The 25,512-nt window shown below is 49.6% G+C and overlaps 2 protein-coding genes across 23 annotated transcripts in view; one reads left to right on the forward strand and one right to left on the reverse strand.

Moving 5' to 3' along the window:
• Positions 1–25,512, reverse strand: part of Gramd1b (GRAM domain containing 1B) — a 179,319-nt gene that overhangs the window by 21,093 nt on the left and 132,714 nt on the right. For 8 of the 13 annotated variants that reach the window (XM_076924769.1, XM_076924764.1, XM_076924765.1 and 5 more), the window contains 8 exons: positions 19,129–19,339; positions 18,328–18,348; positions 16,302–16,325; positions 13,479–13,499; positions 3,516–3,600; positions 2,833–2,936; positions 1,736–1,831; positions 976–1,056 (listed from right to left, as the gene is read on the reverse strand). In XM_076924769.1, the coding sequence (XP_076780884.1) occupies positions 976–1,056; positions 1,736–1,831; positions 2,833–2,936; positions 3,516–3,600; positions 13,479–13,499; positions 16,302–16,325; positions 18,328–18,348; positions 19,129–19,339 (643 nt within the window). Of the gene's footprint in view, positions 1–975; positions 1,057–1,735; positions 1,832–2,832; positions 2,937–3,515; positions 3,601–6,546; positions 7,428–13,478; positions 13,500–16,301; positions 16,326–18,327; positions 18,349–19,128; positions 19,340–25,512 lie in introns of those variants that run through there. The other 5 variants (XM_076924768.1, XM_076924767.1, XM_076924775.1 and 2 more) reach the window with 3 other exon arrangements.
• Positions 9,161–25,470, forward strand: LOC143439037 (uncharacterized). Of its 10 annotated transcripts, none has more exons than XR_013107487.1 (6): positions 9,186–9,557; positions 14,322–14,431; positions 15,611–15,694; positions 16,065–16,182; positions 17,408–17,495; positions 24,742–25,470. XR_013107487.1 is itself a non-coding variant. In XM_076924779.1 (5 exons), the coding sequence occupies exons 1-4, from the start codon at positions 9,553–9,555 to the stop codon at positions 24,473–24,475; spliced, it is 357 nt and encodes a 118-aa protein (XP_076780894.1). In that variant the 5' UTR covers positions 9,161–9,552; the 3' UTR covers positions 24,476–24,480; positions 24,742–25,470. The 10 variants fall into 10 exon arrangements, 1 of the variants encoding a protein (XP_076780894.1); XR_013107485.1 differs by having other exon boundaries at positions 9,192–9,483; XR_013107483.1 differs by lacking the exon at positions 9,186–9,557 and adding an exon at positions 10,319–10,821.

Raw genomic sequence — 25,512 nt, forward strand, 5'->3', positions numbered from 1 at the left:
GGTTGAGATGAAATATTTCTGCAGCGTGACCAGCCCCAGGAATTCTCCATGTGGCCCGGCACAACCTAACATGGCAGGCTTCATCTCTAGAGATCCCGTGGAGGGAAAACCTGCTTCCTTCACAACAGTCATTTCTATAGCTTCCTGCTTCTTTCCACCTGCCTACCCAAGCCCTGGAGATGTGTAATGGTGGAACTAAAGTACCAGAAGCAACAGGTGCCTTACTCTGGACAGGGCTGGGACAGACTCACAAGAGAGCTGACGATGCTCAGGACTTGGGTCAAGGTTACTAGTAGAAGATTTCCAGAGCTCCTTTAGAGCTGGCCAATAACACAATAAAAGCACATGTTCCAACTGGGACAATATCCAAATGAGAAGGACATTATGGGTGGATGGCCTCCCTAGGCTGAAGGACACAGTCAATCCCCCCTACCTATCATGTTTTTGTTTGTCTGTCTGTCTGTCTGTCTGCCAGTCTGTCTGACTGATTTTCTGACTGTCTGTCTGTCTGTTTATCCATCTATCTATCTATCTATCTATCTATCTATCTATCTATCTATCTATCTACTGGAGTGAAATTTATTTAATGTCTTGATCATATCCCTTCTCCCCCATTTCCATATCCTTCCCCCCTAAATCCACACACTCCTTCTTTTGCTCTCTCTCAAAAAAAAAAAAAAAAATCAAAAGCTAAAATCAAAACAAACCACCCCCCCACACACACACACACGTAAAACAAAGAAAATCAAGAAGACAAAAAAAAATTATCAAAACAAAACCAGAGGCAAACATCAACAAACATGGAGTCTGTTTTGTGCAATTCCTAGGCATGGAGCAGGATTTCTGAGGGAGGGCTGTTCATAGATCCAGCAACTCTCCCTTTGAGAACACCAATTTCCCCTTTCTTAGCAAGTATCAGCTGAAAAGAGCTTCTTGGCTCTAGGGGCTCTGGTCCGCTTCCCCTTCAGCACTTACCTTTTCGAGGAGGGCGTTCTGCCAAAGCCGGAACATCATCATGTAGGTCCTATCCCGGGCTCCAAATGACGTAAAAAAGTGCTAGATTGGAACAGGAGATGCAGAGAGACAGAGAGGATGGAAACATGGTCCTCCTCTCCTTTAGTCAAGCTACTCAGTCTCATATGTGACTGACTGACTGTCAGTTATCCAAAACTGTTAGCACACTGGGGACCTAGGTACTGAAGTCTCTCAGTTGCCATCGTAACCAAGCCCATCACTATTTTATTGACTTTCTTCTCTCTCTCTCTCTCTCTCTCTCTCTCTCTCTCTCTCTCTCTCTCTCTCTCTGTGTGTGTGTGTGTGTGTGTGTGTGTGTGTGTGTGTGTGTGTGTGTGTTTTAACTCTAGTTCTAAGTTGTGTCCTCCAGAAGATAAATGTTTTGTGCTCACTGAGGAGAACTGGGCAAGCTGGGATACTACATAAGCAGAACGAGACACACCTACTGACCTACTGACCCACTGACCCACAACCTTCAGCTAAATCTACTGTAAAGGAAGATACAGTCTATAGTCACATAGTCACAGGACTCAAAAATCAGGTGTTCTAGCTCAAAGTTCAAAGTTCTACCAGGCTACCCTAACCCCTGCTCAGCCTTCAACCACTCTGCTCACCCAGGGAGTATTTTCTGGAACAACTGTATCCCGCTTAACTGCCTGCCACTTCGAGTACCTGCACTTACTGTGCATACATACGAGAGGCAGAAGCTGGCCACACTGACCTTTTCTGAATCAGTGCAGACTTGGATGGCGTTGGGGATGAGGCGGGCTGTCTTCTCTTTCGTCATGGAGCAGATGTCTTTCAAACGGACTGTCAGCTGGCGTCCCCATGGTAACAGAGCATGAGTAACAAGCAAGAGAGGATATTAGTACAAGTGGGCAAGGACTGTTTATGTGGCGCTAGTAGTTGCCAGACGAAATCAAATCACGGTTTTCATACCTCTGGCCCTAGACGGGACCAGCTTAGAGATTGTAGAGTTTATATCCTACGTCACAGAGGCCGTACACTAAAGAACAACCGGGCCTTATCTCCAGTCATGGGTACCTAGATTCTACAACCTGCTACATAGGCAGAGGACATTTTTCTGCTTATAAAAAGAGAATATTGGTGCTGGATGGTCTTCTAATGACATCTACGTAATCTTTCTCCACCTTATTTTAAAAGCTGGGGAGACAAAGGCAAAAATATACCCACTAACTTAAAATCACAGTTAACAAAATTCTTCTGAGCCCTACAGCCAGTGTCCTTCCTACTTCCCTATGCCTCCTTCCGCTGTAACTCACACCAGATAGCTAGCGACATTGGCCAAAGACAAATGCTGGCCTCCACACCCAAGAGATGGGAAAGATATAAATGGCAGAAGAGATGCCATTACTGGAACTCAGATTTGGGTACCCACTGTTCAGATATGGGTTTGTGTTAACAACATAAAAGCACAGCCGGAAGGTGATGTCCCACACTTGGGAGGCAGAGGCAGGCAGATCTCTGAGTTTGAGGTCAGCCTGGTCTATAGAGTGAGTTCCAGGACAGCCAAGGTATACAGAGAAGCCCTGTCTATTAAGGGGCCGGGGGATGGAGAACAATCTGCACAAATATAAGCTTGGGAAAAATACAAAGTCAGCAAATGAAGAAAACAGAGGCAGCTTGCTCAGTCATGGCCCAAAGGAATAAGCCCGGGTCTTTTTCCTCTTTTCTTTCTGCAATTCTGGGGACAAAGCATAGAGAAGCCTTGTGCATGCTAGGTATGAGTATGGCCACTGAGATGCAGCGCCTGCATCCCACAAGATTCCCCCACCAACCCAAGTCCAAGCTCTGTACCAGAGTTTCCCAGCGGAAGATGTTACTGTAGAAGCAGATCCAGTTTTCTGAGAGGTAGAGTCGGCCCTGAAGAAGAATGTCTCTTTGGAGTGCACAAGAATAGTCTGTGTGGAAAGTAGGATATGAAGTTCCGAGGCAGGAGACATTTTCAGCAAACCAGTGTACTTCAAGCATGCTGTCCCTTCCTCCCCGCCCTCCCTCCTTCTAGCACTGGGGGAATCCAGACATCTGCTGCCAACTAGGTGTGCAGCCACACACACCTAGTCTCTGACATCTCAGGATCAGAACACACAAGAGCTGAAGTACCCTACAGTGACAGGATAATAAATCAGTACGACAGCCAATGACGAGCAGGGTTTAAAAAAAAAAAAAGGCCAGTGCTGTTTCATTAATTTCCACTCTTTTACTACCATGGCAGCAACCCGTTCTAAGGAGTGGCCATTTGCAGAGCTTAAGTATGTCTCTGAATCCCTCCTGAGTGGGCGCTCAAGGATGCCACAGGCATGGCACTTGATCCTAAGATCTGGGACTTAAAGATGTCTGTGTTACAGATGTTTATTCGTCATGTGGCCAGCTCCACCTGCTTGCTTGTGTTGGCTCTCAGCCTCTGGTCAGAAGCAGCCTGAGTGTTCTCTGGAACTCCCAGACTTCCTGGCTGGCCCCGTCCCAGGTTACTAACTCACCAACAATGAGGCGCTCCGTGTCTGGAAGTTGCTTAAAGAGCTTTCTGAAGTCTTCATTTCTCTGCTTGTAAGTGGGGCTTAGCACCTGCAGGACAATGGTCAAGATTAGAGCAATGTAGTCACATGCTGTAGGATTAGAGATGGATGCTAGGGTAGAGGCTGGTGGATACTTGTGTGGTGGCAAAGACAAAGAGATAAGCTCTCTTCCCATTCTCTCTGGGAGGCCAGGTTAAGAAAGAGGCATGGAGAAATAGCACAGAGGATCTGGTCCTGAAAAACAGTTCATGCAGTTTTAGTCAATGAGAAATATGAAGTTGGGGTTCACATATATCCTAAAAATCGAAAGCAGTGAAGGAACCCTCAAGTGATTCCGGGGCCCATGATGGCATCTATCACCGCCCTGCTTTCTACCAGCTCCGCCTTGGCAGTGGAAAGGACCAGAGGGCCATGCTAGATCTCAGCAGGACTTGGAAGAGGCCTGGACAACTGTGTACTTCTCAAAGTCTTGTTATGACTAACACAGTGAGCTAAAGACATGATTTTTTTTTTTAAAAAAAGAAAAATCATAAAACATGTCACTAAGAAAAAAAATTCCAGTAACAGGGGAAAAAGTTGTAACCGTTAAGAGCACATCTGGTACACAAGCATAACACTCCCTTCCTAACCTTACCAAATCATCTACGAGGAAACTAAGGCAAGAGAAAAGCCCCATGCCCAAGGGCACACAACTGCTATTAAGTGGCAGGCCCCACGATGAGAGTATATTCTCCATAAACCCTTGAAGTCAGGAGAGGACCAGGGACTTGTACAGAATACAGAACCAGATCTAAATCAATGCCATGTATCCCTTGCAGGCTGGTTCACTCCCACAGATTCACTTAGCAAGCATCCTTAGAAATCCCACGAGCCAGCCCAATAGCTGGGGATTTTGCCCTTTCGGAGCGTATAGTCTTAAAAGTATGTTTTTTTTAAAGGAGCAGGGAGCTGGAGAGATGGCTCAGCTCTTAATAGCACTGGTGGCCCTTCCAGAGGATCCAGGTTCAATTCCCAGCACCCACATGGCAGTTCACAACTGTCTGTAACCCGAGTTCCAGAGAATCTGTCACCCTCACATAGACACACGTGCAGGCACACAAAGATAAAAATAAATTAATCTTTAAAAAACACTTTTGAAATGAATGGACACTTAAAAAAACAAGAAGGGCGGCCACAGATGAACGACACTGTCAAGGATTATGCAAAGAGTGTACAACCAGCCAGTATGAATTCAAGACCAGCCTGGTCTACAGAGCAAGTTCCAGGACAGCCAGGGCTAAACAAAAAGCATACAACCTAGGGAGAGCTACACATGAGGACAGAGGCACATCTGCATTCCACCAGACCATGTGCTGACCTACTTACACACACACACACACACACACACACACACACACACACACACACACACATACACAGAGCTCTTGACCCTCTGCCAGGGACCCATGCATGAGGAACAGATTGTCCTGCTGGCAACTGTTGACATGTGGTTTCTGGTCTCTTACCCTCTTACCCACTTCCCTGAGAATTCACAGACACGCAGCTGGTGAGGGACCGATATACATCACATGTACACGTTTCAACTTTCTATGAAGCTAAATGACCCACATGGAAATGAAGTCTGGAGACTGCTCACATCTGAACCAAAGGCTGCTAGCCTGAGCGACAGCCTGTCACTCTGACTAAAGTAAGGGGAACATGAAGCAAGCTGGAGAGTAAACTGTGTAAGTTCAGTTTAGGTCCATGCTAAGAGGGAGAAACCGGAGAAGAGCTGAACAGAAGAAACATCTCATCAATCTGTCTATAATTTGAATTTCAAGCTTGTATTCTTGACTTACACGTGTACTATGAGAGGCCCAGTTACCTTTTCCCAAAGCACACCGTGCTAGCTAGCGTATCATTTCAAACTTCCCAAATCACCTCCATGTGCTTGAACCAGGGTGCCTTGACCTGGAGGAAGCTATCTGGAATCCTAATTATCCTATGATTTCTACAGCTAGGAAAGACCTGATGTGAATCACTAAACACTCTGCAAATGCCCCCTACCCAGCCACCCAGCCTCTGAGACCAGAATCCACATATAGGAAAACCCTTGCTTGATAACCTCACTCATCTTCCTCATCGTACCAGACTCACCTTCTAGACTACTGCAGAAAGAATGAACACCCAAGAGCAAGCACAAGCCCATCACACATATGCCACATGGGGTAATGTCCTTATCCCACTTCACACTTGCAGAACAGGAGGCAGAAGTTCAGCAATTTGCCTGGGGGATGTGGCGACCTAGTGGGAATGGAACAAGGGTCCTAACAAACTGCCGAACTGAACTGTCGTGGAGAGGACAAGTCGCCTGTTTTAGGGCTCCCAGTAGCTAGCCTCTCACATTCCTGGAGGAGTCTTTACAAAGTTCCTGCATGAGATGGCCCCCGATCCTCTTTACTGGTAACTGGGCACTAGCCATCCAGTTACCTGATGCTGAGTTCCAAATTCCACCCACAGTGGCTTCTATCCAATGAGAGCTCCGGAACCCACAGAGATGGAGACACAGAAGTCTAGGTACAATCTCTCCCGAAAGCAAGCAGGAGAAGGCACTGATCTTTTGTGCTTATAGTGTTGGGGGGGGGGGGGCAGGGGAGATAAGGAAAGCTTCCTTCTCTCACACTTGTCCCTAACTGTTTTTATTCTACTGACTGTTGACGTAGATGGTAGGCCAGCCTCTCTGTACCAAAAACACACAGACACATTGGACGGGCGTACGTGGCTTACAGTCTTATGCCCCCTTCAATGCTGGGGAACCTAACCCTCTATACCCACTCCCTGTGTACTCTTAGAGCACCCTCTTCCAACGGTGAGGCGAGGCCCACCTCTACAAAATGGTCAAAGAACTCTGGCTCGAGGGGTTGTCAAATCTGCGGCTCTCAGCGGGGCCACGAGGGGCATGAGAGAGTGCACAGAATAGTCACGGGGACACAGAGAATTCGGGTCACACACTCACGGCTGGGATTTTCTCAGATCCGTGCAAGCAGTAGCATTCGGCACCAACAGGTGCGTCAGCAAGCCTCTTCAAGTACCACAGCAGAGACTGGCTATCCAGTTCCAGCAGGAGGCTCCAGAGGACCCCAGATTCTGTCAGAGATTCCATCATCCCCAGCAAATGTTCCAGGCAACGGACCTCGGGTCCTTTTGCTGATTCTCAGGTCCCCTCAGAATGAAAACACTGAGTCTTGCCTGGACTGAACACAAGGTGATCTCTTGCCTTCTACACAGAGGGTCTATATAACCCCGGCTGATAGCCTTGCCTCTCTCTCTGAGCCGTGCTCCCAGTTCAAGCTCTCAGAGTGAAAAGATATACATGGTTCTCAGAGAAGGCTGCCTGGCCAGGCTCCCACAGCTGGACTCTGCTTCATGCTTCCCTTGTCTTCAGTCTGGGGGCAGCCTCGAGGGGGTGTGGTCAGGCAACACTCCCTGGTTGGTGCAGTCACTCAAGAGTCCAGGTGAGACCAGGCGACAGAGATACAGCAGGTACACAACACAAGCGGCGAGTTGCGGAAGTGCAGCCCCACGTGAACAGGCAAACTTTGCAGAGCAGGATGACCCCCAGTTGGCTCCCGAGGCCTATTCCACACTTGCTACTCACACTCAGAGTGACTCACAAGTGGTTCAGAAGCTCCAGAGAGGCCCATGATGGCCCAGATCCTTAGTCCAGATCTGCCTCACAGATTGGCCTGCTCAGTCAGTGTGCTTTCTATCCCGGGGGGGCCAGGCCAGGATCAGGCCAGGATCGCTGTGACTCACATCTCTCACCCAGGCTAAAAGGGCCACCACTTAGCTGCAACACAGGGCCTGCTCTCATCCCGGTCCCCGGCACACACCCCTTTTTCCTCCAGACCGTGCCCCTTTCAGCTGGCCAGCAAATGACTTCTTTGTTAAGAGTCACTAGGGCCTGAGGGAGGGAGGCAGGGCTGGTGGGCGGGCAAGGCCAGAGCCCCACACATGCTTCAAGTTACAGGATCTGGGTGATGGGCCTGGCCAATGTCCTGCAGTAACCCCAGGCCTAGCCTGGCCTCACCACCAGATGTTTCCTGCAATGGAAAGTTGCTGGCCAGGACTCTCAGTGGAGGAAGGGGAGGTGCTAAGGGCATGACAGCTCTGGTGAAATATGGAATTTGAGACTCAATAGACTAGGTGTTTCTTAAGAGATAGCTCTCCTCTAAGGAACCTATCTATTCAGCAACTTCTCTGATGCAACCAGTAGCACAATGTGCAGGTCACAGAGAAGCTGGATGGATAGCCTGGGGAAGATGAGGTCAGCCTGACGTGAGTTTCCCAAGACCCGTGCCCCCACCTTCCATATAAGGAGGCATAGGTTCAAAGCCAGGCATTTGTAGGCAGCTGCTCAGACCCTGAGGGCAAAAAAGCATGAGCAGACCTTGTGGACCCTGGTTAGAAGGGAAGAGACAGGTGAAAGAAAGAGACACCTGAAATGACATCTAAGCAGAGAGAGCTCTAGGCTAGTGGTTCTCAGCCTGTGGGTCAAGACCTGTTTCACAGGGGTCCTGTATCCAATAGCCTACATATCAGATTATAAATCACAAGAGTAGTAAAATGACAGTTATGAAGTTGCAACAAAAAATAATTTTATGGTTGCGGCATTAGGAAGGTTGAGAACCACTGGTCTAAGCAGAGAGGTAGAGAAAGGACAGACAGCGTTGGAACTAGGAAGGTATAGACTCCAAGATCTGTGAAACAATTGAGGCAGCTCCTCTGATCTACCCGGATAGCCTACCCTATACCAGACAGTGTACCCTAGCAGGAAAGTTTTGAGCTGGTACATTATGGGTAATGGTCCTTTGTCTTATCCGTACTGGTAATTTCCTGTGCTTAAACTTTGGTGTATTTCAAAATAACCCCAGTGAAGACACAGAATACACATTCTTGGGTCTCAGACCCAGAGACACCAATTAAGAGGAACATGACAGCCATTGTTAGGGTAAATAGAGAGGAAAGAATTTCTGATCCAGTTGTCTTCTAACACTTCCCCCTTCCCATCTTGAAGGACACCTGCCTTCCTGCATCCATCCTAAGGCAGACCCACTCTGTTAGATGCTGCCTTTGCTGGGAATGATCCACTATTTAGTATAATTTTTTTATAGTTAGTATTTCATATGTTATGTAAAAATTATTTACCACATAAATGTATTCTTTATCTTCCTATTAGCACACACGCACACACACACACACACACACACACACAGAGAGAGACAGACAGACAGACAGGCAGACAGACAGACACTCAAGAGCACACACAACACACATACATGCACAGATCCCTACTTTTTTAAGGCTGCCCTGACTCTATCAAAAGATCACGCTGTCTCTGTACTATGCGTCAGTGGTCCTCAAATTCTGTGGCAGGTGGATGCGGCAATTCCGTTTTCCAGGGTGATCACAGTTATCTCTCTTCAGGTCCATACCACACCCAAGATACAGGTGGTATAGACAGTTCCAGGAGGCTCCAGGTACGTAACAGAAATTCCCTGGAAACACCGGACAGTTGAGTTGGTTACTATCTGCATGAGACAGGGACAGTTTACACTCAACTCAGAGAGATAATGTCATAGGAGATGAGTCTCAGTCTGTATTAGCCTTTGTCTCCTCCACCCCCTCACCAAGGGCTGGGCAGGGTAGGGCAGGGCAGGGCAGGGCAGGGCCAGAACCCCAGAAGCCGGATTTGGCCCATAGCTAAACATTAACTCTATGGCAAACACTGGGTGCTGGGACCAACTGGTACCCTTTCTCCAGGTTCAGCACGAAGGAGGGGGTGAGAGAGCCTAGTTGGGAGGAAATTGATTTGGGGTTCAGCACTGACTTCACCTAGGAAGAAACCACTTTAAGATCTACAAAGAAAATCCTGGTGCTCCAGCCAAATTCGGTAGGCAGAAGCCAGACGTGGGTAGGATGAGGAGACAAGGGAAAGGTGACTCAACATAAGATAGCTGCGATGAGGTACAATGAGGGGTGCTGAAGGGGTAGCATTGGGGATGGGGGGGTCTCATCTGCTGAAGGGGTAGCATTGGGGATGGGGGGGGTCTCATCTGGAAAGGTTATACTGCCACCAGGAAAGTGAAGTTTAGAGTTGATTGCCATGGTGGTAGCAGTCAGGAAGATTCCTCCAAGTCCTGGGTAAAAATCATTAGGTGGGAGACAGATGGGTGTAGAGGAAGAGGGCTGTCCTTGGAGGAAATACTAGGCACAGGGTGTGTCATTGCTGCTGCCCCAACACCTGCAAGTCCACTCCTATAAAGCTTCGTCTTACTGTTCTCAGACTGATGTCAGGTAGGCTTGCCCTGTTGTTCCCAGGATTGGCACCAAATCTCCTTGCCTTCCTTAAAGCCAGCTTTCCTAGCAGGGGACCGTGACAGACAATGTGGGTGCTGTCTCTAGCAGCTCCCCTATTCTAGGCTCTGCCCCTAAGTTGCTATGGAAACACTAACACCCCCAGGAATGAGACATAAGGCAGGAGGGTCTATCTGCCCACCAGGGACTCAGCAAGACCCATACCTACAAGGGACCAGGAAGGATCATATTTAAAAGGCAGATGGTAATCCCTCAAGCTCTAGTCTGACCATTCTTATTTCTGCCTACAGTCCCAAAGCCCTGTCACCTGACCCCTTAAGCTCCTGACCACTTGGGGCTACACCTTTGTATGCCCAGCCTGTAGGCCCTGCTGAATAAAATGAGCTTGTCAGCTGTGGGGGTGAAGAGCAAGAAGGGCCCCAGGACAGTTGCACAAGACAAGGTTTTCATACTCTACCCTGACCCCAATGTTCACCCTCAACAGTCTTGTCCCTATGTCGCTGGGGCCACTTCCTGTCTTGTGACTCAATGCTTCAGGTCAGGCTAATCTGTTATTTTGCAGACAGTTGCCCCGTAGCTAGTCATGGGACAAGGGGTTGTCTTTTTCCCTACAGACTGGTAGTGACGGTAGAAACCGGCTTCCTCTTAAATGACACCCAGGGACTTTGACCAGGTCTCAGGCGCTCCTACTCTGTACAGCCTTGACTCTAGCCTGGCCCCAGCGCATGAGATTATAAAGCTTGAGTCTGTCTAAAGGGCTCTTAGTGCCAGGGATACGACCTGAGGCATCACAGCCGGGGTGAGCTGACTCTAGCAGTGGGGCAAAGAGATTAGAAAGAGGACCCGGACACCAGGATCCTCGATGAAGGTCAGATTCCAGGCAGCTGCAGGCAAACAGCCAAGGAGACAAAAGGTAGGTCTAAGGGAATGCAGGTCAAAGCAACAAGACAAGACTTGGAGCCTCCCAAGGAGGGGGTAGTGCTGAGGGGAGGGGTCAGTGGGGTCCCTGACGATGCGTCTGAACACAAGGGTATAAGACATGGCAACAGCACTCAGAGAAGGGACTTAGCCACCTAGAGCCCAGCAGGTAACCCTACCCAACAGGTGGCTCCTCGGAGAACCCAGGTCATAGATTCCAGTCCCAGCAAAGGCGATGGGGCCAATGTCCAGGGTAAATGCACTGGCAGGGTCAGAGAGAACCCAAGGGAAACCGCTGCCATGTCAGCCAGATAGCAACTGACCAACGACACTAATATCTGGGCTCTGGAAAATGGGGAACCGGGGCAGGCATCTGTCTCAACAGAAAGGGTGGGAGGAGTTCATCCAACCTGCCTGCATGGGTACTGTATCCAACTTGTCTCTCCACTACAACAGTTACGGACCAACCTCTACAGGACCTAACTCTTGCACAAGTGAACCCAGAGCCTATCGGCTATACAACGCTCACGCACACCTCTTAGTGCCTGCAGCTATGGCAACTGGAAACTCTTTCAGGTTTCCCGTGTCCACCTGTCATTTCTATTTCCTCCTGTACTTCCATTCCTTTGTGCTTCCTGCACCAATGCCAAGTCTGGACTCTACCGCGCATATATAGCGGGACCAGGAGGAGGGTAGGCGGCAGCCAGGGCAGGCAGAAAGGAATGTGGTGGTGGTCATTCCAAAGGACTTTCAAAGGTCTGTCAAGCTCAACTGCAGACAGACTTCCCTCTTTTGAATCCTCCAGCCAAGAGGTCTGTCTGTCATCAAACCGAGTGCGTGCGCTCAGGTGTCACAGCATCAGAATCAGGCTGAGGGAAGGACAGAGATGAAAAGAGGGGTAGGGAGCCTTAAAACCTGTAGCAACCAGGAAGAAACAGAAAGCTGGCCGGGTGATTGGAAACCAGAGAACAGCGAAGAGCATGAAGGAGGAAGAAAAGAATGGTGGGGGGGGGGGCAGGGCAGAGAGAGCAAGGCGCTGAGAACAGCCCAGGCACAGGTAAGCAGAGCGAACGAACGGGAACAGCCATGCTAAAAGTCTTGCGAGGAGAAAGGGGGCGGTGAGATCAACATTCACAACAAAGACAGGATCTTGCCTGCTCAAATTTGGATGTTCTAATTGCCCAATAGCAATGAGGCCATGTGGCTTTCTGTTTCCCTGGTGACACTAATTCTGGCAATGCCACTTAAAAGGAGATTACTGGGTATTTACAACAAACAGTTGGGCCAGGACAGCTCCCAGAGAGGGAAGGGGGGCTCTCTTCCTTCCAAGATATGAACTGCTATCAGTTTGAGGAGGCCAGAGGCCAGAAGACCCTTGGTCTGAGTCAGAGAGAAGGAACAGACAGGAGGAGGCAGAGTTTAGCTTCTCTTCCCCTCACTATCATCTTGATCCTCAATGTCCTCAGATCCACCCAGGCCACTTGGGGTACTCCGTGGGGCTATGGATAGAAGATCAATAAAAACCTCTGGGATAGGCTGGCACAGAGCAGCTTGTGGGAAGCCAGAGTGTTATCTGACATGTGTCTAACCTTTAAGAGACTACTTAAAACCATGTTGGAACACACACATGGCCCAGAGGGATGATTCGGACCCACAGCCCCACACGAAACACAAGTTATCACCTCGAGCCCTTCCTCTGCTCCCACCAACCCTCTCAGTCCACCATCCTGAGAGCTTCTCCAAGCCTCAGCTCCCGGTGGAGCAGAACTAGGTACAAGAGGAGGTGAGCATGTAGGAGGGGAGGGGAGGGGAGGGGAGGGGAGGGGGAGGGGAGGGGAGGGGAGGGGAGGGGAGGGGAGGGGAGGGGAGGGGAGGAGTGGTGTCCTCAGCAAAGACCAGCTTAAAGAAGGGGAGACAAGGGTCTGAAGCCAGGTCACAGTGTGCCTCAGCTGGCAAGTCCTCCTGAAGGTACAGAGCATGTGGACAGGGCAAGCTGAGGGACTTTGGCCAGCCGTTCTTCCAGGGAAGAGTCTGGGGCCATACAACTTGGTCTATGTGACAAGGAGAACGGGGCCTTTGCAGGGACTGACGCCACGAAGTACTTTCAGAGTCCAGAGCTGGATGAACGGCCACTAAGGATGACCCTGCTTTACGGACCAGAAGGCAACTAAGCCTTCAATAGGAGGATGTTCTGGAGGACACTGCATGTTTGCGACACGTACTATCATATAGCGCAGTCTCTTAGCTCCAGCTCCTCCACAAGAAGTCCTGCCTAGTGATGCTACTTTAGCCCTAAGTCCGTACCCCACGCCTCGCCGTAGCCACATAGTTCTGCCTGCCCTTTGAAATAGCCACTCATCCCTGGCTGCTCCCTGACTTCATATAGAATACTAGATGAGAAAAAGAGATGGGGTGGGTCACCTCTCCATGTCCCCAGATCAAATCCTCCTCCCCAGGACATATTCATCCTGCTGTAGAGGAGAACGACTGTGTCTGTTTGGGAGTGAGAACACGTTGACAAGGACAGACACAAACTCCCAAGACACAAACGGCACTTAACAACACTTCTTGCAACCCTTGCCTCCCCCACCCCCACCCAAACCCAAACCCATTTTACTATTACCCAACAAGAAGAGAAACAGAAATACTTACATTGTACCAACTCTGGCTTTTCTGAAAAGACAAAATCAAAGAGAATATGATTAGTTAGGGAAGAGACATTAGAAGTGGCCAGAGTATTCCTTCCCCCTGGGGTGAAGGTAACACAGACAGCGGAGGGTGGGCAGGGAGAAGGAACCCAAATGCAGCTGAATGCTTCCCATGTTGATGCTCAGGAGGGTCCTCCTTTCACAAGACAGCTCCAGAAAGGAGGCCCAGGGAGCAGTCCATGCTGGAAGCCCCCACCACAGCTGGGGCCGTTGGAGATGCAGGCAGTGGCAGCACTAGCTAGCGCTCAACCAGAGGGAATCAGAGCCCCATCGCCAGAGCCTACTGATGGGGATGTGGGATGTGTGGTAGGCACCCAAAGCCCAGTCCCCAAGTGGGTTTTGACTAGAAGCAAAGTAGACACAGAGTCCAACACAGCCTCCCGCTCCAGGTCATCTTCCCTGTCAGAGGCAGGGCAGAATATTTTGGTGAAGGGAGAAGAGGCTGTCTTAAAAAGTCGTACTATATACTCAGGTAGCAGGTGAGTAAACTCCTCCTACCCCAACAACTGGCTGACCTCCTAACAGCTAACAAATGGTTGGGGTTGAAGAGAGTGGAATTGTGTCATCTCTAAAGGCTTCTTCCAACCCATGGCGTTATATGTAACTTGGTATTCATAAAACCATATTCTATCGCAGCTCGCTCTACAGTTGAGGAATTCTCATTCTGGTCTCCCCATGGGACCTGAAACTTTCTAATGAAAGAAGGGGGATGCCTAGATTGTGTCTTGTCTGTTTCCAACCTCTACCTAGGAACATTCTGCTCTGATGTTAGAAACTTTACCAACAGGTCAATGCCTCCAGAGGTACGGAGCCTGTGCAGAGTCAGCCACTTAGAGCTGACTCTAAACCAAACAGCCAGATGATAAATGCAGACTTGGGCAAGCACTGAGTCAGCTGGTAAGGGGTGTGTGTGGGGGGGGGGGGTATGTGTGTGACAGGGTGGAGGTGACTATGAACCAGGGATCTGTGACTGTGACCATAATGGTGGCCAGATGATCGTGCGATCTCTCTCGAATCACCAAGTTCTTTCTTTGAACCGGAAACCTACCTGACACCTTGACCCTCTACCATGACTGACAGTTAGCGCAGTGGGTAGAGATAAAGAGTAGAAGGGGCGTAGGCATCAATATGCTTTTCCTTCACACGGGTTTCACTGGCCAACCCAGTCAGGGTAGCATGTAGCAATGCAGACACTCAGTTCTCCTCTGCTAGGAACTCTTTGTGGTCATTCCTCAAAAGGAATGGTGTTCTAATCTGGAAAGCATAGTCGTTTACCATAGTGGCCTCCAGAAGCAGAAGGCCAAACCCACATAGCCAAGACTATTTCATCGTAGAGTGGGAGCTGCTACCTTGTAGGAAAGACACCTGGACGTGAACATTCCCACCTAAGTAGTTCAGCTAAGGCTGTGTGCGTGCCTGGAGAGGGTGGGTAAAGCAAGAAAGTTATATCCTGCTGGACCATCGTTTCTATAGATCTCTTTGGTTGTTCGCAATGGCAACTGACTCTAGTTGCACACAGAATTGGGGTTGTGTCAATTTCAATTAGGATGAGAACAAATATATACATAGCCTTGCAGCTACTGACCAAGCTATCCACAGTTAGCTTGGACTGTACTAACCCTGACCCAGCCCCTGGTCACCTGCCTCCTGGCTAAGGAAAATCTTTCTCAACTGCATCCAAGGACTTTACTCCTTGGAATTTTTGTACACAACCCTAGGAGGAAAGGGGGCGCTGGGAACAGGATCCTTTGTGATTCTCAAACATGGCGCCCGCCCCCTCCCCCACATGGACAGAAGTAGGTCTTCCCTTTCTCTGCCCTGACATGAAGATGCTAGTTCCTTAAGAAACTACTTGACACAAGCAGCTTTCAGAATCCCGAGAGCTTTCGGTTAGGAGCGTCTGTCCTATCTCTGACGAGCTCTGTGGTGCCTTTATGGCTAGTATTCATTATCTTATAAAGTGGGGAGCTAAGAAAGGACCTCTTAAGATCTAAAAGACATGAGAAAGATACCCTCTAGAGTGAGAACTTTGGAGCCTCTGCCCCTGACCATATTCCTACACAACTCCTTCTCTAGCGGCATTGCACTGCGGCTGCCTCAGGGACAGGTGCATTTACATCTCCAGTGAGATCTACGTTAGCCCTCAAGACTGACTAGCAGGTAGGAGTTCCTAACCTTTGACCTGCCTCCTGGAGAAGAATCACATCCCTGTGGTTCCTCGACTGAGTGCTAAAGGGACCTCCTGTGAAAGAGGTTCTCAAAGAGGGCTTAAGGCCCAGGTGGGGGACACAGGCACAGACAGACAGGACAGAGACTGCCTACCACTGGAAATCCATTGCTATGCCCCTACCTGGAGTATAGGGCTGGAGCTCATGGAGGCACAGAACTAGGGAGGCTGGGTTCTAAGAGCCTGTTTTAGATGGTTACAGGGGGGAAGGAAATTCGAACACGGAGCTGCTGGAGGCAGGATGGAGCTGGAGGAGGCGGGCCTGGAGGACTCGTCTGGGGTTTCTTTGGTCTTTTCTACCAGGAATCAGACAAGCAAGGACCAGATGGAATGCAAGGCTCCTAGAAACATACCCAGACTACCTTTCCTGCCCTCAAATCTAAAAGCATCTCCTAGAACAAAGGCTCAAGGTGTCTGGAAGGTGAGCTGAGGTGGGGGTGGGGGGAGGAAGAGGTGAAGGGAGATGGGACCAGGAGCTCTATGTTAAACAAACTGGAGCCAGGAGGCAAAACAAAACAAAACAACAACAAAATGTCTTACTTTGATCAGATTAAGTCTGTCATACTGAAAAGAAAACCACAAAAATTAGAATCCAAACAATCAAACAAAAAGGTGAAAGGTCCCAGAAGCACCAGTGTCACATCACCGGGCACTACCAAGCACCAACAGAGAGCTAAGCTGCCAGGCGGAAGCCAAGCATAGAGTGACCCTATCTACTTGGCAGGCAGGCCTGCAAGGGCAGAGAGCCGCTCTCCAGAGCTGGTAGGGGCAGGAAAGCATGTCCTGGCGCCCTCTAGTGGAAATAGGTCATCACTACTGAGTGCAGCTTGACTGCGGCCCAAACGCAGAGGTTTCTGGGAGTGATAATCAAGCCCTAAGGTCCTGTAGCTCCCAACTCTAAGCAAAAGAAAAAAAAAAAAAATCAGCCCCAACCACCGAGATTATGATGGGGAAGGTGAAACCTTAATGATTTCCCGTCCCTAACAAATGAAGAAACGGAGGCCAGAAAGGCGGGGAATCTAAGAGACACTGTGAAGAGGAGACATCTTACAGCCTGTTCGAAAACCACACAGGGTGGCCTCTATGCAGGCAGTGGTCAGCGATGGCCTAGCTATAGTTGTTATGAGGACAGATCTAGCTCACAGACCCTCCACACAGCTATATCTGGCCACCTTGAAAGGATGCTCCCGGGGGAAACAGCTTTAAAAGCTGTGGCCTCACCCCCGCGGCATCTTCTTGCAGTCCAATAACTGGGTCCTGCATTAAACCCTTTTCCCATGGCGACTCTGGTGCTGATCTTTTGCAGTCTGTGTGTCTTACGCACGCACGCACGCACGCACGCACGCTGCAGGCTGACCGCTCCCCAGTGCAGTTGGACCGTGTGGTCGTGCCCTCATCAGCTGTCAGTAAGCACTGTGCTGCTTCCTGAATGAGCTAGGCTTGGAGCAAAGAGCTGGCAAACTTCACCTTAGGATTAGAAAGGCTCGGCAGATGTGGAGAGAAGGAATAATCTGGTACCCACCCACATCCAGCTGGGTTCTCCCTCTTCCAGATGAGCCTGGAGCCCTATGGTACACACTTCAACTAAGGCAGAGGGGTGAGCCCTGGCATAGTGACCAAAGGTCTTATACAACTCTTGTCCCCAGATATCAGGCATGCCTGAACCTGCCCAGCCTCCTACACCCACAGAGGACTCCTGCTGGTATCCTCCTCCAGGCTCTCTGCTGGCAATAGGTACTTAAAATCCTGAGTGGCACGTGATACGGTTTGTGTCTGAAGGGCACAGTGGGCAGGCTCAGCTGTGGAGCTTCAAGTTCTTCCATTGGGAGTGAACAATGGTGTGCCATCCTCCCTTGAGGGGACACTTACAGATCCTGTTGTAAGTCGTCTCTCCGCTTGACGATGGCACTTCTTCCCAACAATTGTCTTCCTGGGCCCTACTGCCTTGCTACCAACTGTTCACCACCTATTCACTCCAACTTCACCTCAGAGATCCTAGGGCCCTGGGTAGAGGCTGGTCCATCTCCCTCCCACACTCATAGACCTAGAACCTGGTGGGTACCGTCAGAGTTATCAACTACCTCCAGGTTCTGGTACTGTATACACTCTTCAATCAAAACCCGGGTCTCTAAGCACACCGTGAATGGCTACCAGAGTGGTACAAGCAAGTTTCAGGGGGGTGACCAGCCAAGTAGCTCTTGAGGGTACCCATGGGAACAGAACTACCCCCTGCGGGACTCTGGTTTTTGGAAAGTGCCACGCAAGGGGGGAAACACATTCCCACTAGAGGTGGTGTTTGAGAAGCAGGCAGACACGGGGAAGGGGGTAGGGTGGGGGTGGAGTCTGTTCTCTGACATCAGGTGCAGTGGGAGTGGTCCCTCAGTGACTTCCAAGCCAGCCTGCCAAGGGATGGGGGGTGGGGAACAGTGGGTTCAGCCCTTCTGGGAAAGGGACCAAGCAGGACATATGGGCAGTATTGGCGGGGGTCGGGGGAGGGGTGCTGAGCACTACAGACAATTCAGTACTAGAGGGGAAGATTAAAAGACAGAGACAAAAGATGGCTTACTTTTGAGAGGCGCTTGTGAGACTAAGACCATGCATGCAAAGAAGGTGTTTGGGGGAAACGGTGGGGAGAAGAGGAAGAACAAGAAATCAAAAAGACAAATTCAAGTGGGGTTTCTCCCAAGCCTCCCGGGGATGAGGGGGGGGGTCCCCTTTCTCAAGCCCTGGGAGTCCTGCTGGTTTAGGAGCACCTGAGTAGAGGAGTCTCTTGATTGCCAGAGGCCTGGGGATGGAAGGAGAATTCTGGGGAACTGTAACCAGGGTAACCAGGCGAGGGCCTCTGTGCTAATCCTTGGACCAGGAGCCTGGGTGCTCGCAGTGAGGACGAGCTTGAGGGACGGAAAAGGCCATCTCTGCAAGGTGGGTTGGGACAAAGGTAAGGCGGGGTGATGGCCAAGGAGGAGGATAAAAATAGCCCTCCGGAAGGTTCCCCGCAGTCTCTCTTCCTGGCAATACAGTTGTCCCAAATAATATTCCTTTGACAGTTCAAAGGGCCAAATTTAACGAAGGAGTATAAAGATGGCTCCTCCTGATCCCCAGAGCCTCCTCCATATCTCAGGGGTCCTGAAGTTCCTTAGATACTTACAGAGAGACGGGGAGTGGGGTAGAGAAGGGGCATAGGACTCAGGACCCTCCCTGGATGATTAAACGGGAATCTATTCAACAAGAGTCTCCCCTGCTGACCCTGACCTGACCTGACCTGACCTCATCACATAGTCATGGAGCCGTTCGGTCACATGAGTGTTCAGTAGTTTCCTGTGGCTAGCTGACAGGGGGTCACAAGTCTCCAGCATGGTCTACTCACCTTGGAGTTTTTACCACCGCTCCGACCAGACTGTGAGGAGCAACTGCGTTGCACACCCTGCTCCGGGGTGGATGGGGACTTGTCCGAGGAGTGGTCTGAGCCCTTCTCCACCATGGTGTCTCCGTCCTGGTTCTGTGGTGTTGGTGAGCGGGACCGCTTCCGGAGGATGGGAGAGCAGGCCGGCGTGCTGCGGTTGGAGTTACTGGCAGTGCTGCAGGGACAGATGGAGACAGGGAATGAGATGGAGTGGGAAGAGGAAGGAAGGAAGGAAGGAAGGAAGGAAGGAAGGAAGGAAGGAAGGAAGGAAAGCAGGCAGGCAGGCTGGCTGGCTGTGAGTGATGGTCGGCCAGAGACCCATGCAAAGGAACCAGCTCAGGGAGCCCAGGCAACAGGCTAAGGAGACAACCCCCCTAGGGACTTGCTGCATTGTAATGCTGCCACTCGCCAGCAGGGGGCAGTAGTGCTAGAATGAAAAAGGGAATTGGGACTAGAAACAAGCAGTTAGGTATTTAAATATTCACCCACCCATCCACGGATGTACCCACCCAATCCTGTTTGAGCTTTAACTCTATGGAGAAAGCTATTAGGGAAGATAATTTAGACCCTGAAAGAATCCAATACCAGCGGCTCATTTTATACACTACGTTATGTTCCAACACTTGCTCGTAACGACAACCCGGCTTTCCAAAGCATTCTCATATATATTAATTAGCTCATAGGTACGTCTTTTACAAATCATCATGTTATTTTATTTTGCACGGATGTGGGCAGGCGTGTGCCATGGGCGCGCCTGTGGAGGTCAGAGGGCGACTTGCCAGCGTCTCTGTTTCCTCCTTCCACGGCGTGAGTCCTGCGGAATGAACTCAGGCCACTGGCTTGGCAGAGAGCACTTTTATCTGCTGAGCCATCTCACTGGCGCAGGCGCCATTAATCGTCTTAGGACATTCAATTGAGTTAATAGCGGCAAGTGCCACTGTCCTTCGGTTAAAGATAAATGCCTGGTAGAGAGAGGAAAGCGAGCCAGGGCAAACCTCAGAGTTTGCTTCAGACGTAAGTCTCTCATACTAGTCTGGTAAGTTACGTTGCTGTTCCACTCGAAGTGAAGGCTTATTCTCATACCCCCACCCCAAATTCACCTCTAAAAAGTTCCTTGTACTTCCCACGGCACTAAATCCAGTTACACCTAGGCATTCAATCTGTTAATACAGTAAAGATGGAAACTTAGCCTGTGTTTTCCATAGAAGAGAAGAGGTGAGGAGAAAAGGGCGGAGAGGAAAGATCGAACTCACTTTGTTCTGTTTTCAGAGAACAGAGAAAGGAAAGAGCTGGCGCAGGGAAAAGAAAGAAGGCAGGGGAAATGGGAAGGGATAGCCTGGGAGATTACAGGAGCCCCAGAGCAAGGTGATAGGAGGGGCAGGCCTGACTAACCCAGGAAACTCTCTGGCAAACCACATTCTGGCCTTGCCTGAGGATGCAGAGGGCAGCAGGGCACAGGACAGTGATATTTGCATGAAGATCTAGCTGTAACCTCAGATGCTCCATGGAGATGTTTGTAAAGATTACCATGCCCTACCATCTAGATAAACTCAGTACAGAGAAGAGAGTGTCCACAAGCCCATTCAGTATCATTGGGGAGGGGGAGGAGGGAGGAGGAAGGGGGAGGACCGGTGTGGAAATGGAGCTCTACACGTGACCTTTATTACATGTGCACATACCACACTGCACATGTGGGGATGAGAGGACAACTTTAGGCAGTTAGTTCTCTCCTTCTACCATGTGGGTCCCAGGGATCGAACTTGGGTCTTCAAGCTTGCTGGCAAGCACCTTTGCCCACCGAGTTCTCTCTCTGCTCCACTGGATCTTCTCATGTTGCCCAAACTAGAATTTAGTTCTTCTGCGATGTGTCTTCCACCTCTATGGCCACTCTTGCTTCTCTAACCTCCATCTGGTGCTGAGTGAGTAAGTGCCCCTCTGCCATCAGCCCTGTTCACACAGACCTCTGCCTCTTCCTTTCCCTTCTCCAAAGGCACTGTCATTGCTCAGAAGTGGCATCTCTCCCATTCCACTCCACTCTGTCCTACTCATTGTGTTTCCAGAAGGCTCATTAGTCCACCCTTCCCTTCCTGTCCTAGGGTCCTCCCTCCCTCGGGTTCTCAAGGTGTCTTGCCTGGACTTGCCCAATAGCCTTAGCTATGATTTCAGTGGCAAAACAAAACCTACCCAGAATAATAGAAGGTCATCGACCCCACCACGCTTGGCTTACCCTCCAATCCTCTTCTATACAAGAATTCCTTGTAACCATAGTTCTGCACCTTGGCAAAGTCATCGCTAGCCCTGCTACACTCCTAAACCTATTAAAAGATCAGCCATTGTCCTGTAGAGTTGGACACGCTGCTGAGCAAATAAAAACCAGTTCCTATGCATTTTGTGCAGGGACTTACCTTTCTAACTCTATCCCGTGCCCTTAACCTGATCCTACAAGCAGTATTAAAAAGAACTGCTGTTATATTTGGGGATGGCGCACTGTAGGGAAGAAGGCCAATCAGTTAACAGACATGACCTCTGTGACCTGAATTCGGGAAGAGTCCTGTAACCCTTGGCCTGTGAGAAATCTGAGCACCGAAGGGTCTGGCCAAGGTGATATGACTGTGTCTGTGGTCACAAGGTACAATGGTGGACATCCAAGCTCACACAGGTGAAGAAGAAGAGAGCCTTGTGCTTGGTGCATTTATCAGGAGGCAGAGCTAGACGTGACCTCTCATTGGAATATAAGCCGCAGGTAGACAGGTGGTGTGATCTAAGAAAGCAGGTGGATGGGGGGAAAGGGAGAGAGAAGAACACAGGATGAAAGGGCGAGAGGGGGGAGGGAGGGGAGGAATAGAGAGAGCTGGTGAAAGTAAAGTAACAGGGGGAGAGAGAAGGGGAGAGAGAGAGGGAAGAAGGAGGAGGAGGAGGAAGAGGAGGAGGAAGAGGAGGAGGAAAAGGAAGAAGAGGAGGAGGAAGAAGAGGAGGAGGAGGAAGAGGAGGAAGAGGAAGAGGAGAAGGAAGAGAAGAAGGAAGAGGAGGAGGAGAAGGAAGAGAAGAAGGAAGAGGAGGAGGAGGAAGAGGAGGAGGAAGAGGAGGAAGAGGAAGAGGAGGAGGAGGAAAAGGAGGAAAAGGAAGAGGAGGAGGAGGAGAAAAAGCTTTCCTTGAAGAACTGGGTTCAGAAAATGTAGCCGGGTAAAGGCATGAAAGTCAAAGAAGAGTAAGAGAGAGAGAGAGAGAGAGAGAGACAGAGAGAGAGACACAGAGAGAGAGAGACAGAGAGAGAGAGACAGAGAGAGAGATAGAGAGAGACAGAGACAGAGACAGAGAGAGAGAGACAGAGAGAGACAGAGAGAGACAGAGACAGAGAGAGACAGAGAGAGAGAGAGAGAGAGCGCAAAAGCAGCACGGACATAGTGAAAGTCTTAAATGGCATGGAAAACACAGTGAGAGAGAGGAAGCTGCAGGAGAAACAGTTCTGAACTGAAGCTCGGGAGTCCTGTAATCCCCCAGTCTCCCTAACAATAGGCGCATCAAGACCCTGGTGATGACCCCTAAGCCAGGAAGATATTCACTCCTTCCCACCTCTCCTAAGTGTAAGCCTGGCAACAAAGACCCGTTCACTCCTGTCCTAGTTACCTTGCTTCCAAAAATCAAAGCATGTCCTTGAACCTGACCACAGTGTCCCACACTATGCGTGGTCAGAGCCCACTTCCTAGACTCAGGTCTGGCTGACCTCCTCGAGCAATGGGGAAATGCGGCCAAGGACAAAGGTTTTCTTTCTACCAAGTGACTCTCTTCACAAGCTCCCCAACCTGCACCATGCACCCCCTGGCAGCTGCACCACTTTGCTTGGCTTCCTTAGTCCTAGTGAGGTTCTTCGGGGCGGGTGCAGGCAGACCTTGTCAGCATGCCAGCTCCCTGATCAGCCACCCGTGTTTTTTTTTTTTTTTTTTTTTTCTCAGAACTCTGAGCAAAGGACAATGGTCAGCTGGTATTCTTTATTCGAGTTTATGTGTTTGTCTTTATGAAAGATTGTTTCTGCCCCAGATACTGCAAAATATATACCTGCCACTCTGGATGCCCTGGACCTCCACCTGCTTGGATTGCAGCTTCTATCCTTGCGATCTTAGGGTCTCACCAGAACTACAACCCTAGCTCATTCCTGGTCAGATTCCCAAACCCAGCCCTATGGAGCCCCTTAATGACAGTATGCATGACTACAATCCTCTCAGTGTCAAGGAGCACTGGTAACTCTTAAAAAAAAAATGACTCTGATCTATTCCGGGGCACTGCCATCTGGAAAGCACTGAATTTAAAATCTGGGCATTGTACCTCAAAGCAGTAGGGTGGGGTAAATTGCCAATGTGTCATGTGAGCAATTCCAGCTTGTAGGCCCAGTAAGTCATTTGCTTTCTCTGTTACCTTGGTTCCCGAGTCTCATTTTTCTCATTTGAAGATATTTAGCATAATGTCTGATGTATAACCAGTCCCAATAAACAGCTGAGTCACACACACACACACACACACACACACACACACACACACACACACACACACAAAATGGATCCTAAACTTTCTTAGCCTCTTTTCTCAACCTCTTGGCCCTACTGGGTTAAGCGTAAAAGATATAAATGTTGCCGGATATGACTCGTGGAGGGTGGAGGGTGGGGTGGCTGCAACACAAAGTGTGGTACCCCAAAGTGTGGTTCAGGATCCCAGGCTTGACCCCATACCATCTCCAGCTGATTTGCAGGGGATCATTTTCAGAATCTGCTTCTTAAATGAGTACCACTTGAAAGCTCCAGAACCACTATGCCCAAACAGCATCCCTATATGTCCTTGGTCACAGAGCCTTCGTTAGAATAGCACAGGTAGGCAGAGTCACTGGGACGGTATAAATCACTTTGAACTCGTTATATGAACTGCTAGTGTAGCGAGCTGAAGCAGATCTGATGGAGCAGAGGCAGGGGACTGTGGTAGAGGAGAGTGGGACTCAATGGCGTGTCCCCCAGCTTGTGGTCCCCTACTAATTAATTATCACTAGCACACACAGGCACCTCACCCTCCCCTGCCAGTCACTGCACCTGGCAAAAGCTTTTTCTTGTACTGATCGACATATGACCCATCTCAGTGCTGATTCCGGAAGTCTCATTAATAATCCCTCCTTTGCTCAGGAGTCCACTGCAACTCTCCGTGTGAATCAGCCACACTTCTTTGTGTTTTCTCGTGGCCTGTTCTTGTGTCTGAGATAGGAAGGAGAATTGACATGCTGCTTGAAAGTGCCACCATCAGTAAGCCTGCCGGCCTATACTACTACTGACGGTGGTTAGTCTTCCTCATGTTCTTGCTTGTCCTCTAAGACTTTCTGAATGTAATGTCTGTGCCCACCGAAAACCACAGCACCGTATGTAGGAGTGGCAGACCCACGAGGACTTCATAGGCCTCAATCACAAATCCCAGCCGGGTCCCTAGTTCCCCTGACATCTCCTTCCTATAGAAGAATCAATCACAATCTATAGCCTTCCCCAGTCAATAGAAAGATACATCTTGGGAATTTTCCACCAACATATAGCTTTTGGGATGCAGGAGGAGGCTGGAGCAGAAAGGATGGAAGACATACTATTGCCTTTATGCAAAGAACTCCCTGCGGTCACACGGATGGAACCTGTTCTCTGAACCCTCAAAACCTGAAGTCTAATCCTGGAAGAATTTCACCCTGGAGCCGGTTTCTTCCAGGAAAGAATGCCCAATTACATCTTGTGGGGCAGCTGTCTGCACACCTCTGTGGGTTCAGTGTCTACAACTCGGGGTATTTCCAGGGGTCAGCTGCTTTCAGCAATTGATCCCTCTTTCCTGGCCTTTAGAATCCAAGGAGCATGGACTCCATTGGTAATGTGCTCACCACTCAACCAGGAGGACTCACAAGCTCGATACCACAACGGGTTCCTGTTACCCCAGTCCTGAGAAGAAGGTCCCATCCCTTGGGCTGGATGTTCAGCCAGTCTAGACAAGTTACAGCACTCCTGGTTCAGTGAAAGCTCTTATCTCATAATAATAATAATAATAATAATAATAATAATAAGAAGAAGAAGAAGAAGAAGAAGAAGAAGAAGAAGGTAGAAAATGATCAAAGACACCTGATATCGACCTCTGAAATTCATGTGCACCTGTGCACACAAACAAATACATGCCCACCACCACGGAGCAAAATGGAAAACGTAATAATACAAGGAAAACTTAAAACTGCTGTTCAAAAAAAAAAAGAAAGAAAAAAGAAAAGAAAATCTTAATGAAATAATGATATAGCCCATTAAACACTTGCTGCCAGGTAGCCACCAGACCACCTAACCTTCTTCC

Source organism: Arvicanthis niloticus, chromosome 26, assembly GCF_011762505.2.
Source record: "Arvicanthis niloticus isolate mArvNil1 chromosome 26, mArvNil1.pat.X, whole genome shotgun sequence".
Lineage (NCBI taxonomy): Eukaryota > Metazoa > Chordata > Mammalia > Rodentia > Muridae > Arvicanthis > Arvicanthis niloticus.